The 19827-nt window shown below is 39.2% G+C and overlaps 2 protein-coding genes across 2 annotated transcripts in view; one reads left to right on the top strand and one right to left on the bottom strand.

Annotated features, from left to right (window-relative positions):
• The window catches only part of LOC134676799 (uncharacterized), a 344277-nt gene that overhangs the window by 247887 nt on the left and 76563 nt on the right, over positions 1–19827 (top strand). The window lies entirely within an intron of this gene.
• LOC134676803 (uncharacterized) lies at positions 2122–16389 on the bottom strand. Its single transcript, XM_063535184.1, has 7 exons — positions 16266–16389; positions 15304–15427; positions 14079–14840; positions 5600–5716; positions 4650–4748; positions 3495–3608; positions 2122–2321 (listed from the first exon to the last, which is right to left on the bottom strand). Exons 1-7 carry the CDS (start codon positions 16314–16316, stop codon positions 2122–2124), a joined length of 1467 nt encoding a protein of 488 aa, XP_063391254.1. The 5' UTR covers positions 16317–16389.

Below are 19827 nucleotides of genomic sequence, written 5' to 3' on the forward strand. Positions count from 1 at the left end.
GAAATGATACTTGCACTTGGAGCAATGTCAACAAAGGGTTTTTTTTAAATTCGGCTAATACATAATTGTTTTCGCAAAAGTTCTGTATAAGCAATGTTTTTAATTTATTAATTTGCTCTAAAGTAGCCAGACTATTGCGTCATAAGTATCTATAGATTTTATTCTAGATTATCAAAAAGATATCTCTCTGTAACCATCAAACAGTTGCAGATACTTTTGAATGCGAATTGTCGACACATTTCTCTTCATTTCATTTCATTCATTCATTCATTTCATTTTGTGATCTTACGTAAGAACTATGCAAAGCCCCTCCCTCCCCATTGTAAGAAAAAATAAGATATGTTCGACCCCCCTCCGTAATAAATGAATGGCGCCTAAAAGTTGTACGAGTAGCGGCCCAATTCGAACAATGCTTATAAGATGTCACAGCGATACGATACCGATCTGACAGTGTCAAAAGTGACACAACTTCAACCAGACACTGGATGATAGTATCGTATCGCTGTGATATCTTATATGCTTTGTTCGGATTGGGCCGTACCTAAGTAAATCAATGCTCTCGATATTTCAGATCTCAGATATGCTGCATGAGAGTTTTTCGCTGACTTTGACTAAAATAAATATAGTCACAAGTATTCGATTTGATGTCAAGGTTATTTCTACATACTTATTTATTGATTGATGCTCCTCAAAACGGAGTGAAACATGTCGTGCGATTTTCGACATAAAATACGCGAGTGACCCATTTAAATATATTTTCACCACACTAACTGGTAAAGGCTCTCTTGATTGTTCAAAAATTGATAGCAAAGTTGCATTTTATTCACATGTGAGGCAAAGTAATCAAATGCAAATTTTGAGTTGTTTTCTTATGTTTACTGGTAGAATTGACTTTTAAATTATGGTTTTCAATGATAAATATTTAATAACATTCATTTGGATTTGATTTTGTTTGATATCTTACAGTTAATATATTATTCGAGTTGGTGCGGTGAAAATTTTTGTATTTCACTCGGAGGCAAATTTTCTTTAACCCTCATGCTTTGAAACCCTCGCAACGCTCAAGATTCCGTTTTTGAAACCACTCTCTACACTAGTTCGGTTCAATTTTGGAATCTTTCGCTTGCTCGCGTATAAATATTAGCACGAGCGGTTAAACAACTTTGCTCCCTTGTAAAACAAATAACTCCTTCCGTGCCTCAAGGAAGTTTTGTTATTAATACCATAAATAGTGGTTGCATATTTGAGCCGTTTGGGGTTGAGACTATGGGGCCTTGGGGGGAAAGCGCCCACAGAGTTTTCAGCCAAATTAGCCACAGGTTAATTGAGTTGACGCGTGACCAGAGGGCTGGGTCATATCTAGCGCAGTTGCCATACAACGTGGCAATGCTGCCAGCCTTCTGGGCACGCTACCAATAGACGGCGATTTGGGGCAAATTTTCTATTTATAGTTTATTTTTAAGTTTAGTTTTTAATTTTAGTTTGTATTTTCTATTTTAAGGCTATTTATTGTTTAAAAAGAGTATTTGGCTGTATTTAAAATAAATGTAAGCCTTAGGGTTAAAAAAAATAGCAGCTGTCAATAGGAAGTAGATACCTATAGGATTTAGAAATAACATGTGGTAGGTATTCAGTTTATAAAACTTTTATTTTATATAATATTTATAACTTTCGCGTTTTGAACACATAAGTATTAACTCATATTTATAGACGGGTCTATCGTGAATTTATTTTATTACCTTTATTCACGATAGACCCGTCTATAACTGTGAGTCATTCAATCTTGTCTGTTGATAAAAGTTTATTGATAAGGTAGATACAAATATTAAAAATGAAAATAAACTAACTTATCTATAAAATAAAACTAAATTAAAACTAAAAACTAATACTAAATAAAATGAGATAAAATTAAAATATATCTAAGTAATTGGGCCCCTTTGGCATGGTGCCGAGGACGCTGGCAGCATTTCCCCGCTGTATTGCTAAGCTAATACGTTGAGCGAGAAAGCTGCCAGCTCTTCGGTCACCAGTGAAGTCTATAGGTCAGTGAGTTAATACTTTTATTTAATGTTCCGTATTAGTCTACCAGATCTTAGAAGTAGTCATGTCCATGTTAGTTATCTAGGGTTCAACACTATGCCCAGTTATACTAACTGAGCCATAAGCAGGTGCTGTGCCCTCAAAAACTACTTCACCACGAATAGGAATGGGAGGTCCTAAATCTTCTGGTTCTTCACTGCCAGGGTCCCCGCAATTCGTTTCTATGGCTCCCTTTGGATCCGAGGATTGGGGGATTTCGAGTTTTGGTTGCGAAGGCTTTTCTGTAAACAAAATATAGTGATAAATAATATTCTGTATTTGCGCTCAATATCATATCAAATTAATCTGTAGGTAAATATTCGCGCTCAAAATCACATAATTTTTCTGCTATTATTAAATAAGATTTTTAGGGTTCCGTACCCAAAGGGTAAAACGGGACCCTATTACTAAGACTTCGCTGTCCGTCCGTCCGTCCGTCCGTCCGTCCGTCCGTCCGTCCGTCTGTCACCAGGCTGTATCTCACGAACCGTGATAGCTAGACAGTTGAAATTTTCACAGATGATGTATTTCTGTTGCCGCTATAACAACAAATACTAAAAACAGAATAAAATAAAGATTTAAATGGGGCTCCCATACAACAAACTTGATTTTTGACCAAAGTTACGCAACGTCGGGAGGGGTCAGTACTTGGATGGGTGACCGTTTTTTTTGCTTTTTTTTGTTTTTTTTTTTGCATTATGGTACGGAACCCTTCGTGCGCGAGTCCGACTCGCACTTGCCCGGTTTTTTGAAATAGGGAAACAACGTTTCGACTGAAAGTTGTTATTTATTTTTAACTGACTTCAATTTCATAGAAGGAGGAGGTTCTGTAGAGTCGGACCAAAAAAGTCTGCAGCGGATTTGATAGCCCACGGAGTGTAAGTGTTATTTATACGTCATAATTTCATAGAAGTTTGACGTTCAAAATAACACGTGCACTGCGTGGGCTATCAAATCCGCTGCAGACTTTTCTTGGTCTGACTCTATTTGGTTCGGTGTTTTTATAACTAAAAATACGTTTTTTTTGTCTACTATAGCAAACAGACTGACAAAAAAACCTGATAAAACATATATCTATTGGCCCAATAATGAAAATGGAACCAAGCTAAGATCAACCAAATTATTAATTGTTATTTTCTGTATGTTTAGATTTACTATTTCTAAACCAGGACAGTTTCTATATTTTTTCGGCTACTTATTTCAGAACATATAGGGGAGACCGAGGTGAGTTGTGACAGAGGAGAGTTGTGACATCGTCGATTTTTTGGAATCTATTAACTAGAAACTAGGTCGCAACAGTGTGCGTTTGATAGCTCCTAACTTGAACTAACAAACGCGCGCTATTGCGACCTAGTTTCTAGTTAATAGATTCCAAAAAAATTACGATGTGACAACTCTCCTCTGTCACAACTCACCTCGGTCTCCGGGGTACTTAAGAAAACATGCCGTACCTTTATCACCAGATGTTTTCTTTATCCATATGTATTTCTTTCCGTCCGGACCTATTTCCGTCGCTTGCAACGGTGGACCTGCAGGAAGAAAACGTAATAATTGAGTTGGCGGCCTTCATAGTAAACCTTACATTTGTTTTTTACGCTCGACGCTCTAGTATTCGCTTGAAGCGATTTTTCGTGCCCTTCATTTAATAGAGATAGAAAGAGCTTTGTGACGTTCGGATGTCTACTGCAGCTGAATAAAGGATGAACCACGCTACACCGGGCCGGGGCCAGGCCGGAACTTCCGGCGCTTCGTTTTCTATTGAAAGCACCACGTGATGTGATCACCGATCAGCCGTCATAGAAAATGATATATAGTCAGACCATAAAAAGTCTGCAGCGATTTTGATAGGCCAAGCAGTGGAAGTGTCATTTTATGGCTCCTCTACACGATGGGCCAACGCCGGCCACTCCAAGGGACGCAGCCATGCGGTAGAAGGAGATAGCAATATCACTTGCTCCCTCTAACGCATAAATACCTCCCTTGGAGTGGTCGCCGTTAGCCCATCGTGTAGAGGAGCCATTAAACGTCAAACTTCTATGTAATTATGACGTATACATAACACTTACACAGCGTGGGCTATCAAATCTGCTGCAGACTTTGTTTGGTGCGACTCTATTATGTAGGTTGCCTCAACCTTTTTAACATACCTAACTTCTAATAATAATGTCGTTTTTATGTAACCGTTAAAAAAAGTATTTAAATAACAAGACTTAAAAACTATTGTTACCTACTTTGACTAGATATTGTTATCTTCGTAGTTCCCTTTTTTTTTGTTTTATGCTTTGGATGTACATACAAGTAAATTTCCACTAACCCGTATAAATGACTGAAAATCAGCGCTGCGCAGGCAATTTCTAATGAAATGACTGACGCGGCGTATGCTGAGCCCGTTCCTTTTGCCGCACAAATTCTTTGGTAAATGTTATTATATTATGTAACCAGTGTGCTTTTTGTGTTGCAATAAATGGTTTCTTATTCTTATTCTTATTATTCTTATAACCTGGGCTCGGCTCAGTCTAGCGTGAGTCATCCTTAAATTTTATAATATCGTAGTTAAGAAAATAACATACATGGAAATTTTGAAAACAGCTTAATGTTGCCTGTGGCTCTCGCTGTGCCCCTGATGACGTTGACGACCGGAAGTTGCCTCCTATGGTACAGGACTGGTGCTGTAAATAATGAAAAACACCCTCAATGCGACTGTGTTTATAACATAGACCTAGTATTACATAGATGAGCTATACACGTGCCTCCATCACGGACAAAACATACGCAAAGCGACAATATTAAAAACACGTTTTAACATTCCTGACAACATGCCAAAAACAATCTACATAATTCGGTCGGGTTATATGTTGCCCACCATAAACCATACTAATTTTTTGGTGGGGAACAAACAAAAAGTGAGACTGTGACAAGGACAAGCAATAATACCGCTTTCTCTGCTACTCCTACTAAATTTTCCATAAGTGCATCTCGTTCGGTCGTTTGGCCCCTCCCCCGTGTCATCTCTATGTTATGGTACCTCTATGGTTTATAAGGTCATAGAGAAATATTAACATTAGTAATAATGGCTCTTGCGAAGCTGAAGTGCGACGTCGAATCGGGATGGCAAAAGGAGCAATGGCGCAGCTTTAAAAGATATGGAAGGACAGGAGCATGGAGCATCGCCCTGAAAACCAAGAGCAACATTGTGCGCAATTTGGTGTTCTCCATATTCTTGTATGGCGCAGAGACGTGGACTTTTCGGTCGTCGGAACATCTTTTGTCAAGTCGCTGTACTGATAATTCCACTACTCGATGCTAGATGTCGACTATGAAAATAATAGTCTATTTGATACTCAAACTGATGTATGGAGTGAGCACTCTACGAGTACCTATGTATTTTTTTCTCTATGATAAGGTGTATAGGTAGGTAGTGATAAGTAGGTATTATGTTTGCTGATCGTTACACACGGTAGTACTATTAGTTATTCTGTGGTAGCGTGTCAAGCCAAGTTTGAAGAAAAATTATATCTACCTGTTCTTCCAAGGTATTGGTGGTTGTAAGGCGCTTCGTTCAGGGTTATGCTCGGGTTTCGAGTACCTATTGTAGGTGGAGCGGAGCCGGTGTCAATGTAAGGAAGCATTGGAGTGTCTGCAAGGATAAAAAAGTTTTTGGCAAAAAAATACATTTATGGTTAAAAAGCTTTTATCGCTGGCGTCGAGACAATTCTAACAACTTCAAATACCGTAAAATGGGGTGAGTAGGGTCAAAACTGAAATTCAAAGCTCGATAACATTTTATTTTTACATATGTAAACTGAATGGTGTATATAATATATATAATAAGTATTCCGGACGTTTGTATTTTAGTTTTATTTTATTTTGGGTAGTTCCATTTCATAACTTTGACGATAATAAAGAGGATAACCCACCTCACCCCGTAGTGCCTCGTATTTGGGGTGAGAGGGGTTTTCATACAAAGGTGATTTTGGAAGATTGTTGGATCGATTTTTTTTATTATGCGTATTACTACAGCTCCATTTTAAATTGGAATACATTATTTTTGTAGCAGTAGCCTTAAAATCCCTTCTCACCCCCCTCTCAAACCTTCTCTCCCCATTCATAACCCACCTCTCCCCGCGAAACCTAGTCACCCCGTTTTACGGTACAATAAGTTTGCGTTGTTTTATCACAGAGTTCCCATGGCCACATCATGTCTCCATCGTCAGATCAGATGCAATATTAGGTATCATAATATTGCATTGTCATCCGATTGACATAAGTATGCAATGTCCAGTGATCGTAAATTTTCCAGCAATTTTGGTGCAGCAATGTTGGTTGAAAGCATCTGTATGCTCTAGGTGGAATAGATAATTAGGGTTAATAACAGTAATATTAGCCTTAACCAATCCTCTCCCTTCAAACAAATTGAAGAAAATCCTTTATTTTTACTATGTTGCACCAAAATTGCTGGAAAATTAACCATCCCTGGCAATATTTCAGCTCAATCAGAAATCGAATAGTGGGCCAAATTTGACCCATAATAACTAACATTGTATATCAGTGCTAAATAAAAGCTTGTAAAAATAAAGCTAACTCGAATATCTCAGTTAAGATAAGACTATTATTTGAATTAGCCAATTCTAAGGGGAACCAATTTTTATAAATGCGAGAATAACCTCAGAACACAGACAAAACATCCTCTAGACTGAGCGTAGTCGCGCTACCCCTGCTGCCACGCATACGGTAATTATACTCCATGTTCGAGTCGAAAGTGTGTTTGTGTGACGTCCGTGAACTCGTTCGTCGTTTGAACGGACCAATCACGGCACGGGACTTCGCTCACCTCGTCCCGCGCACCCCCGCATTTTTGGCAGCATCGGTTGTATGGAATAATTGCTCTAAACTCCGTCTAGAGGATTCCTAGTCTATGCCTCAGAATAAGTCATCATCATTCAATTTAAGAGGTCTCTTGTCGGTGCAGCGTGATGAAGTTGTCTCCACCTTGGTCGGTCCAAAGCCAGCCCCTTAGTGTCCTGGTATGACACGGTCCCTACATGCTCCTTTACATACTTTTCCTCGGTCCTCCCCTCCGTCTACTATTTATTTTCCCTTCTCTGATGTTCTATGATGTTCAGAATAAGTACATGGATACTTAATTACGTATTGAACTTGTGGACCAACTGTATCTACTATAGTTGGATGGTATTCAATACCATCCAACTATAGTAGTGTATAGTAGTGTAGTAGGTTGGAGTTGGTTGGTTGGTTGGATTAATCAATTATACAAACGGTACTTACACGATTCATCGCTCTCAATAGTTTCAAGTCGTGGATAATTCGCAACGTGAAGTGGAAGTGGCTCCGTTATAGGAACATCTGTTATCATAAAAGTTAAAATTAATGAACAAAAGATGTTCGCTTAGGATAATTTAAGTAATGTGTTTACAGCGGATATGCCAAAGTTACAGCTAACATCCTGAGACCCAGAAGCAACTGTTTTGGTTTTGAAATTGCAATAAAAGTTAAAAATTGACTTTGGAATATGTACAAAAAATTGTACGCAGGCACTTAAGTAGGAGGCTAAGACAAATTAATACCAAATCTTTTATGAAACCCAGACATTAATATTTAAAATGTTATCATGGACATATTTTTACACGACTGCCCAAACAAAAAGAGTGTATTGTTTTCAGCGTTCATGTTTGTATGTATATATGTATGTGAGTTTCTTTATTCCACCATAACTTCTGAATGCCTTAACCGATTTAGATGTATGATACATCATTAGAATCCTTACGTCATCCCGACTAACATAGGCTATGTGATGTTATTATATAACCAATATGGCGGACGTAATACACAAAATTGCGTCACGTTTAGAAAAAAAAATCTTGCAATCCTATCGAGTGGGGTCTCAAAATGAAGGGCCTTGAAAGACGATTTAAAATATATATGCAGCATACGCGTTTAAGTCTTATTTTGGTTAAATAAGGATTTACAAAATGTGCTAAGAAAAATAAATCCTTCTATCTAATTTAGTGAGCTATCAAATGAAAGGATATTGACTGCTGATCATAAAAATATATACAAATCATCCATATGATTTGTGTATATTTTTATAAGGTAAAAGGAACTAAACACAAACATGTTCTAAATCGCCCTATTGAAATCTAAACCTGTGAACTTCGATTTAAGCGATAGGGTTTGAATAATTTATTGCTTATTGCATTCTTATATTTCTTGTGAATAAAATTGTACTTACCTACTAATTCAACCCGACTGTAAAAAAACAGATTTTGATTTAACACGTGCGTAGGTAGGTAGGTACATACCAACCTCAATCATTTCTTCTTAACTTTAGTGCTAAACTAATTTTCATAATAGTAAGAAGTATTTAAGTGACAATGATTATACATATTATGTCTTTCTGTATAGGTCGACTGTAACAATAGAAGTGTATTGTCATTCTATGTCTGAACACCAAATTAAAGGCGCACCAAAGGTAAACTTCGCGTAGGGCCGAAAGCCCGAAGTGTCCAAAAGAGGCATACCTACCTTTAGTATAATATTGTACGCTTACCAAAGCCGAGTGCCTTCGGCGCCCTCATACTCAAAACGTTGGGCGTAGCCCGACGTACGTTGCGCGCTGTACTCTTACCAATCCCGGGCGCCTCCGGCACCCTCACACTAAGAGTGTCGGGCGTAGGTAGTCCGACGTACGTGGCGCGCTGTAGGTGTTCCAAAACCGGGCGCCTTCGGCGCCCTCATATTTAAAGCGTCGGGCGTAGCCCGCCTACGTGGCGCGCCGGACGCGTTCCAAAATCCGGCGCCCTCATACTAAGACTGTCGGGCGTAGCCCGACGTACGTGGCGCGCTGTACGCGTTTCAAAACCGGGTGCCATCGGCGCCCTCATCCTAAAAGAGTCAGGCGTAGCCCGACGTACAAGACACGCTGTACGCGTTCCAAAGCCGGGCGCCTTCATACTTAAATCGTCGGGCGTAGCCCGACCTACGTGGCGTGCCGTACGCGTTGCAAAACCGGGCGCCTTCGGCGCCCTCATACTAAGACTGTCGGGCGTAGCCCGACGTACGTGGCGCGCTGTACGCGTTTCAAAACCGGGTGCCATCGGCGCCCTCATCCTAAAAGAGTCAGGCGTAGCCCGACGTACAAGACACGCTGTACGCGTTCCAAAGCCGGGCGCCTTCATACTTAAATCGTCGGGCGTAGCCCGACCTACGTGGCGTGCCGTACGCGTTGCAAAACCGGGCGCCTTCGGCGCCCTCATACTAAGAGTGTCGGGCGTAGGTAGCCCGATGTACGTGGCGCGCTGTATGTGTTCCAAAACCGGGCGCCTTCGGCGCTCTCATACTTAAAGAGTCGGGCGTAGCCCGACGTACGTGGCGCGCCGGACGCGTTCCAAAACCGGGCGCCTTCGGCGCCCTCATACTAAGAGTGTCGGGCGAAGCCCGACCTACGTGGCGCGCTGTACGCGTTTCAAAACCGGGCGCCTTCGGCGCCCTCATCCTAAAAGAGTCGGGCGTAGCCCGACGTACAAGACACGCTGTACGCGTTCCAAAGCCGGGTGCCTTTGGCGCCCTTATACTTAAATCGTCGGGCGTAGCCCGACCTACGTGGCGCGCCGTACGCGTTGCAAAACCGGGCGCCGAACATACTAAGAGTGTCGGGCGTAGATAGCCTGACGTACGTGGCGCGCTGCACGCGGTCCAAAGCCAGGTGCCTTCGACTTTCGTCTAAAAGAGTCGAACGTAGCCCAACGTACGTGGCGCGCTGCACGCGGTCCAAAATTATGAGTCTTTATTGTGGACCTTCAAACCCTCATGGCCATTATAATTAAAAATTTCTACTTCTTTCTAAGAAGTTATATTTAATAAAATAATTAGTTAAAAAATTAAAAATTACAATCGGGGGACCTTGATGTGCCTAAGTGCATTTCATTGAAAAGGTCCCCCGACTGCAATAGAAATTAAATGTACACGTACCTACATTCACGGTCATAAATGAGCATAACCCTTAGTATTTACTGTGAATGACCGTGAGTGTATATTTACATTCCAATTTAGATTCATAAAGTTATGTAACTAACATATGAACATTATTTTTAGCTTTTCAGTTCGCTTTAAAATGCAGCAGTCGTGTTTTTAATTTTTTAATTAATTATTTTATTTTAAACATTTTAGTGAAAAAAACTAAGTATAAAACTATGATTTAAGGTAGGTATATAGATTTCCCCCGGCCATTTAGTTTGTCCACGAAGTTTTTTTTATGTGGATATTAGCTTCTGGAACTGGGACCTTTTAATTAAGCTCACCGTTCCGGAATACGTCCGGGCTTCTTTTCTGTGGACAATATGTGGATGTGTTCACAATTTGGGATATTCGACATTTTTAAACATAACTTCTTAGAAAGAAGTAGAAATTTTTAATTATAATGGCCATGAGGGTTTGAAGGTCCACAATAAAGACTCATAATTTTGGACCGCGTGCAGCGCGCCACGTACGTCAGGCTATCTACGCCCGACACTCTTAGTATGTTCGGCGCCCGGTTTTGCAACGCGTACGGCGCGCCACGTAGGTCGGGCTACGCCCGACGATTTAAGTATAAGGGCGCCAAAGGCACCCGGCTTTGGAATGCGTACAGCGTGTCTTGTACGTCGGGCTACGCCCGACTCTTTTAGGATGAGGGCGCCGAAGGCGCCCGGTTTTGAAACGCGTCCGGCGCGCCACGTACGTCGGGCTACGCCCGACTCTTTAAGTATGAGAGCGCCGAAGGCGCCCGGTTTTGGAACACATACAGTGCGCTACGTACATCGGGCTACCTACGCCCGACACTCTTAGTATGAGGGCGCCGAAGGCGCCCGGTTTTGCAACGCGTACGGCACGCCACGTAGGTCGGGCTACGCCCGACGATTTAAGTATGAAGGCGCCCGGCTTTGGAACGCGTACAGCGTGTCTTGTACGTCGGGCTACGCCTGACTCTTTTAGGATGAGGGCGCCGATGGCACCCGGTTTTGAAACGCGTACAGCGCGCCACGTACGTCGGGCTACGCCCGACAGTCTTAGTATGAGGGCGCCGGATTTTGGAACGCGTCCGGCGCGCCACGTAGGTCGGGCTACGCCCGACGCTTTAAATATGAGGGCGCCGAAGGCGCCCGGTTTTGGAACACCTACAGCGCGCCACGTACGTCGGACTACCTACGCCCGACACTCTTAGTGTGAGGGTGCCGGAGGCGCCCGGGATTGGTAAGAGTACAGCGCGCAACGTACGTCGGGCTACGCCCAACGTTTTGAGTATGAGGGCGCCGAAGGCACTCGGCTTTGGTAAGCGTACAATATTATACTAAAGGTAGGTATGCCTCTTTTGGACACTTCGGGCTTTCGGCCCTACGCGAAGTTTACCTTTGGTGCGCCTTTAATTTGGTGTTCAGACATAGAATGACAATACACTTCTATTGTTACAGTCGACCTATACAGAAAGACATAATATGTATAATCATTGTCACTTAAATACTTCTTACTATTATGAAAATTAGTTTAGCACTAAAGTTAAGAAGAAATGATTGAGGTTGGTATGTACCTACCTACCTACGCACGTGTTAAATCAAAATCTGTTTTTTTACAGTCGGGTTGAATTAGTAGTCAAGTACAATTTTATTCACAAGAAATATAAGAATGCAATAAGCAATAAATTATTCAAACCCTATCGCTTAAATCGAAGTTCACAGGTTTAGATTTCAATAGGGCGATTTAGAACATGTTTGTGTTTAGTTCCTTTTACCTTATAAAAATATACACAAATCATATGGATGATTTGTATATATTTTTATGATCAGCAGTCAATATCCTTTCATTTGATAGCTCACTAAATTAGATAGAAGGATTTATTTTTCTTAGCACATTTTGTAAATCCTTATTTAACCAAAATAAGACTTAAACGCGTATGCTGCATATATATTTTAAATCGTCTTTCAAGGCCCTTCATTTTGAGACCCCACTCGATAGGATTGCAAGATTTTTTTTTCTAAACGTGACGCAATTTTGTGTATTACGTCCGCCATATTGGTTTTATAATAACATCACATAGCCTATGTTAGTCGGGATGACGTAAGGATTCTAATGATGTATCATACATCTAAATCGGTTAAGGCATTCAGAAGTTATGGTGGAATAAAGAAACTCACATACATATATACAGTGGAACCTGGATAATTGCAATCTCAAGGGACCGGCCAATTTTTGTCAATTAACCAGGTTTTTCATTTAAGCAGGTCGTGTCAATTAACGAGGTTCAAAAAATCGTTGTGTCAATTATAGAGGTTTTCATTAATAGAGGTTGCGTTCTGACAAATTTCTTTTATGGAGGTGCAAATAACCATTTTAAGTAGATTTACACGCTTACATTCTATATATTGCTTCCGTCTATACTTGCACTTTTACACTACATTAATTACCACTTTATTTTCTTATCATTTGGGTTTAAAAAATTCCCTTGAATTGTAGAAGAAAGTTTTATTAGAATGTAAAAAGCATACTTTGTTTTTTATTGATTTTTAATTCCCTTGAATTGTAGAAGAAAGTTTTATTAGAATGTAAAAAGCATACTTTGTTTTCTATTTCACCTACTACAGGCTGTGATAGATACCCAATAAATAAATTAAATTCTGGATGGAGATATAAATAAAATGATCATTGCTATTAAAATATTGTTTCTGCTGTATACACACTACATTATTTCAATTACAGAGGTAATAAGCAAGACTCGTTTCGATAATAGAGGTAAAAACAAGAGCACAAATAACGGATTTTTTTAGCACAGTGTCAATTATAGAGGTCTTAAGTTGCGATGTGGTCAATTATAGAGGCAAAATTACGAAAAGCACTAAAATCTAAATTGCAATTATAGAGGTTCCAAAATTTCAATTATAGAGGCCTTTTGGTCTCAAGGGACCGGGACCGGACTTTTGGTTGCAATTATTGAGGTTTTCCATTTATCCAGGTGCCAATTAACCAGGTTTCACTGTACATACAAACATGAACGCTGAAAACAATACACTCTTTTTGTTTGGGCAGTCGTGTAAAAATGTCGAATATCCCAAATTGTGAACACATCCACATATTGTCCACAGAAAAGAAGCCCGGACGTATTCCGGAACGGTGAGCTTAATTAAAAGGTCCCAGTTCCAGAAGCTAATATCCACATAAAAAAAACTTCGTGGACAAACTAAATGGCCGGGGGAAATCTATATACCTACCTTAAATCATAGTTTTATACTTAGTTTTTTTCACTAAAATGTTTAAAATAAAATAATTAATTAAAAAATTAAAAACACGACTGCTGCATTTTAAAGCGAACTGAAAAGCTAAAAATAATGTTCATATGTTAGTTACATAACTTTATGAATCTAAATTGGAATGTAAATATACACTCACGGTCATTCACAGTAAATACTAAGGGTTATGCTCATTTATGACCGTGAATGTAGGTACGTGTACATTTAATTTCTATTGCAGTCGGGGGACCTTTTCAATGAAATGCACTTAGGCACATCAAGGTCCCCCGATTGTAATTGAAATTAAATGTACACGTACCTACATACACGGTCATAAATGAGCATAACCCTTAGTATGTATTTACTGTGAATGACCGTGAGTGTATATTTACATTCCAATTTAGATTCATAAAGTTATGTAACTAACATATGAACATTATTTTTAGCTTTTCAGTTCGCTTTAAAATGCAGCAGTCGTGTTTTTAATTTTTTAATTAATTATTTTATTCATGTTTCGCACTAAAACGAGGAATCCAACATACACCCGAGGAGCACGCCTTATCGGGCCGATGCAGAATTCCCGTTTATTAAAACATTTTAATATAAGACGAAATTAACGGCGAATAATTTCTAACCCTGAAAATTTTTACAAGACAGCTAGGACTCCCCATCCAGGAAAAGATCTAGCATTTTTACTGAATTATTTAATAACAATATACTTACCATCACTGCTCATTGTACAAGAATCATCAACTTCTAATGCTTTTTCAACTTTTTCTAATTCCTTTTCAATTTTAGATAATTCTGAGTTTACAAATGCTTCGGTTTTTGCCAGCTCTGCTTCGATAAATCTATCAACTTTTTCTGATTCAGATTCTACGAGTGATTCCGTTCTTGCAAGATTTGATTCTACAACAGATTCCATTTCCGAAAGTTTAGATCGTATTAGAGCATCCGTTTTCTCTAGCTCTGTATCCATAAATGTATTTACCTTTTCTAGCTCATATTTAACTAGATTGTCTGTTTCTGCGAGTTTTGATTCCACAAACGATTGTAGGATAAGCAATGCCAATTGTACTATCGCTTCTTGTTCCGTCAACTCTTTTGTTACTGTTTGTGTGATCTTGTGGTCTGTGCATTCTGTTTCTGATTCCACTTTTCTAAGAGCGGCTTGGACCATTTCTTCAGTGTTTGCCAATTCTGACTCTATGAACTTATCAAACTGAGATAATTCAATAGAAATTTCTGATTCCATTCGCTGAAGAGTTGAGTCCAGAGCACTTTCTTTATCTGATGTAGCTCCATTTTCCATTTGTGGTCCCATCCTTCCGAATTCTTTTTCTACGAATGCATCAATTTCTGGCATTTTAGCGTCTCCAGCTTCGGAGAGAATAGCATCTGCTAAATTAGCTCCTATGATAATATTTTTCGGTAAAGGCCCATTGTCTGGAGTACTAGGAGTAAACGGCAGCATAACTTCAGGACCTGCAAAAATATTCTAGGATTTTAAATTGAATTGAACTGGTCACATTTCACGTGGGAACCCTTTCTAGTGCACATTTAAATATTATACGGCAAAAATTGGCGTTAATATTATGGCGTTATATTAATATTTAACAAGTTAACACATATCAGTCAAAGAATAATGATCAAAGTCAAAAGGCGTTCTAACAGTTTTAATCGTCTGTCGAAAGATGGCAGTAAATGTACTGTCGCTACATAATTTACCATGACATTAACTATCTATTTCAAATTCTCTTTGCCTAAACTAAGTAACTTAATACTTGTATCTTACGTATTTCGTGTTAGTAGGTCAATGTAGTGTTGTTAGGTGCTTCCCTAAGGGGTCGAAATAGGGGTTAAAATTTAGTAGGAGAGTACGAGAAGGCTGGGGCAGATTAACACCTTCTAGGCTTTTTAAACGCCCAGGTTTATAATATACACTTACATGGAGTGTGAGTAGCTAAAGCCACTGATCCAGTAGCCGGGGCAGTGCCGCTGAACTCTGCCACGCCCGCCACTGGTACTGTTACATGTATGCCATTATACACTCCATCGTTCGCGGGGAAAGCCTGAAAATGTTTTAGGTGTGACTAGCAATGTGACCGTTGCATCTACATCTCCAGGAAGCCGTACATATGGCGGGTGACAGAAGCCTATGGAAGAGACTGGTCAGCAACATTAGGACATGATGTCACGATCCTTAGCATGGGCAAGTCACAGGACATTTTCAAAATTTCCGAATAATTACTGGAAACTTTTATGAGATAATTCTCATGCAAGTTTTAAGCGGAAACTTGCATGAGAATTGTCTCATAAAACTTAAAACAGTTGAAACATATGGCAATGGTGACGTAAATATTAAATGAAATAGACGACACCAGTTTAGAGCATTGAGTAACCCCTAATCTGAACGGGAACTTGCTAAGTGGAAACTTGCATGAAAACTTTCTCATGGAAGTTTCTGGAAACTTTTGGAAGGTTGAGTATGATCTGCAACATATATATTACTAGTTTCACTTCACACATAAGTGTTTATGAGGCAATTTCTTTTTCACCAAACATTAATTTGACAGAGTAACGTAGCATTGTTTTAGGTATTCAAAAATTTCCGGAATTTCCTTTTGAATTTCGTCTAAAAGAGTGCTTCGGTCGATATAATTAAAAGCGTTTGTGACATCAAGTATTTATTACTAAACATCAAATGATAAGTTGTTCTTTTATTTACAGAAACTCAATGGTACCATCACGCTTCGCAATTGTTGCGCCATTTAGGATCCTAGCTGATTCGGTTGTTCAATACTAACGCTATAGAATTTCGAATTCTGTCACAAGCCTAAATGGCATAACAATCTCGTGTGGTGACAGTACAAGCGGGATATAAAAACAAATTAACTCCAAAATACTCACACTAACCAACAATCCATTGATCAGACACACACACACTATGTTAGCCTTCATTTGTTTCTATTTCGCCACACATAACATATATGGACGAAAAAATAGTGTTAATTTAATTATATAGTCATATATTCTTATCTAGTCGACTTACAAACACAGTTTCTTTGTTCAGTTGATTTGAAATACGTCAAATGGTGATAGGAGAGGGTTTTAGGACACCTGCATTTATTGTACGCGTTGAATTTATATTTTTGACGCACAAACTCAGACTTTTGTAAAGTTTTTACTTAACTTCGCTTCTGTTCCGGTCAATCGATCTACTTATCTATTTAAAATGTCTCATCAAACCACACCCCGCATACTGTTGCTCCTTTTTTGTGCGACGTACTTCTGAGGCGAAATATTTTCAAGAACGGAAGAAAAACCCCAGTTTTGTACTTAATAATTTATTTATTTGATTCTAAAAGGTTCTAATTAGATGGGAGCAAATTGTATAGGTATAATTTCATTTAAGACTTTCTAAATTAAACTTTACAATAAAAAGACAAATAAATAACTTGTGAACTAAATAAAACTAAATTAAAACTAAGAACCCTAAATATATTTAAAATTAAACAAGGAACATAAAAACTACTGAAAGATGCCTTCCCCGTGCTACCCCCGGCGCAAAGGTGCCCATCGCACTCGCTGCGTTACCGCCTTGAATTGCGATGGACAGCCTTTGCACCAGGAAAAACCCTGAGCGCGGGTCAAGGCCCCTTTCTTGCAGGCGGCGATCTACATCCCTAAGGAATTTTTTTGCCTCAGCGCACCAACAACGGGACGTCGCTACGGCTACTGGGACGAACAGATAATTAGTGAGTCACTCACTGTGAGTGCTGAGTACTTTTGATGTTTGTGTAGGGCCGCCACCTCAGCGGCTGCGCCCGCCGTCCGGATTGTACGACAAAGGTGTGACGGATCAGTCTTAGTACAGTTCTTGTCGTTATCTTTAACTGGCAAATATTTAACAACATCAGTTACCGTTGCAATAGCATCCATGGGACTAGTTTCGCTGACTGGTTCTTACGTCTGCAATACTGGTTCCACAGTCGAAACATCTTTAACTATTGGTACATCTTCAACAATATCTGACTCAGTAACAGTTACGGTCTCTGTCACATTTGCTGGATCACTTGCTACATTACTGACTGGGCCTAATGCCTCTAAAACTGGTTCTATAGAGAAAGCATCTCTAGATACTGGTATGTCTTCCCCAATATCTGAACCAGTGACAGTTTCAACCACATCTGCCGGATTGCCAGCTACATCACCGACTGATCTTAATGTCTCTAAAACTGGGCCAGCAGAGGTAGCATTTTCAACTATTGGAACATCTTCCACAATATCTAACTTATCTGAGCCAGTTACAATATCTACCGGAACTGCCGGATCTGCGACATGACTGATCGTGCCTAGTATTTCTAAAACTGGTCCCAAAGACGAAACACCAGCTACAGATTCTACTACATTGGCCGGATCGGTAGTAACATCACCAACTGTTTCTAGCGTTTCAACAGCAGTCGCGACTTCTTCAGCTATCGGTACTTCTTTAGAAATACTTGTAACGACATCTCCAGCAAATGGTACATCAACATCAGCTTCTGTTGTTTCTTCTTCTACTCCTTCAGTCGCACCACTTTCGGGATCGCCAGCAATATCCAATTGTGCTTTTGTGCTCAAAATCTGAAACAGTGGATACAACATTGGTTTTTGTAAAATGCTGTCTGTATACCGGGTACCTAGGAGGACCGTGGAGGAAGATTTATATCTTGAGAAACTAGAAATCAATCCAGAATTTAAAAAAAAGGCTATGTCCATTCTTACCACATACCATAGGCTTAAAGTTCACGATATGAAATTAAAAATAACATTGGTAAAGCGGGAAATGGGTTTAAATAAAAATTATGGAGCCGTTATTAAATATTAATACATGAACTTTGCCCTACATTTATGTCTGTCTGTCTATTAGGTTTTACCATATAAAGCCTGACAACAGTTTATTTGACCCTCGCCATTTTGCGGATTTTCAATGGTACTAATTTCTTTTACTGGCAACAAGTACTCTTTGACAGCGAGCGTTGGATGTCATCGAATGTCACCAATGTAAACAAATAGAAAATATCTACTAATGTATTCAAATATAAACGGGTTTTATTACGAAAATGCCAAAAAACATTCCAAAGATGCGAAAAATAATTGTAGTGAATGCAATCAAACACTACAGCTTAAAAAAGACGAAGGATTACATAGCATTCCAATAAACAATGATTTAAAGTTACCGCGAAACAAGAAAATCGAAATTTCGTTATAGTCTATGAATTTACTGAGTCGGTAGTGCTGCGCTCTGGCGGCAGAACGTTGCAGTAATATCTCCTATTGAAAGAACCGAATTCTCTGTAAGCAATGTTTTGACATTATACGAGTATCAACATGAAGCCAATGCCCACTACCCCGACTATACATGACGTAGGTACGCACATTATTGCCATACGTAAGCTGTTTGCAGCGACACTATCTTAGGGTTAAATAAACTGTTGTCTGCAGGCTTTACAAAACATTGTTACGATTTTTACCCACCATAAGACACAAAATAAATATGATTGCGCCTCGAACCATTGTGTCTAACGATTTTTCCAGATTAGTATTATTTCTCACGTGCTTTTATATTCTCAGTGTCATTGCTTTTGTCCTCACCTGTTTATATTATGTCGTATTCTATGATTAGTCACGTCCTAATTATATTTGATAATTATATGTCATCAATGTTATCACTAATCTCAAATTCCTATGAACATATGACGTTGATAATGACACTGCCTCACTTTGTTAAACCACACACGCCCACTAGTTCGCTAAGATGGACTTTGTGGACGTTTAGACCGTGACAAAAGTCACTATTCAAAATCAATTTTAGGCTGTGTCTAGGTATATTTTTAAAATAATGTAATTTTATTTTAGGGTCAATTATAACATCATTCCCAAATTACGTATGATTTGATAAATTAGTTATTGTTTTGTTTTAGTCTGAAAAATAACATGTAAACAGACAGTTATTAATGTTTTGTAAGTAATTCATGAACTAAAATAACGTTATAATGATTTTAATAAAATTGTCTCTATAAAATTAAAACTACAAGTTTTGAGTTTTGATCTAAGAGGTTAATAAAATATAGTCAATAATATACCTAAAGGTGACCACTGACGAGCCTTCCAAGAGTCTAAATAGCGTGGCTGCAATCCAAAATCGGAACGTGAATGTCAAAAACGTACAATGTTTAATATTAGGATGCCGTCCATTTGGATGAATTCATTGTAACGGCATCCATTTGGAAGGCTCATCAGTGGCCTGCTTAAAGTAGGTACCTGGGCATAAGTCTGTAATGGTAGATCATACAGATAATTTTAGCTGAATATTTGGATATGTTCCTTTTTAGTGTACAGAAATCACCAAATATGTATGATATCTGGTTGGATATCACGGGCCTATAATCCCGGTTTTTTGATAGGCTTGCGTGGGGACACAGATCCA

Source organism: Cydia fagiglandana, chromosome 25 (genome assembly GCF_963556715.1).
Source record: "Cydia fagiglandana chromosome 25, ilCydFagi1.1, whole genome shotgun sequence".
Lineage (NCBI taxonomy): Eukaryota > Metazoa > Arthropoda > Insecta > Lepidoptera > Tortricidae > Cydia > Cydia fagiglandana.

Coding starts and splice junctions, on each gene's coding strand:
- LOC134676803 (XM_063535184.1), bottom strand. CDS start 16,316: ATGAAGGCTAACATAGTGTGTGTGTGTCTGATCAATGGATTGTTGGTT. Junction 14,841..15,303: donor TTTAGCTACTCACACTCCAT/GTAAGTGTATAT, acceptor ATATTTTTGCAG/GTCCTGAAGTTATGCTGCCG. Junction 3,609..4,649: donor GCTGTTTTCAAAATTTCCAT/GTATGTTATTTT, acceptor TTCTTCCTGCAG/GTCCACCGTTGCAAGCGACG.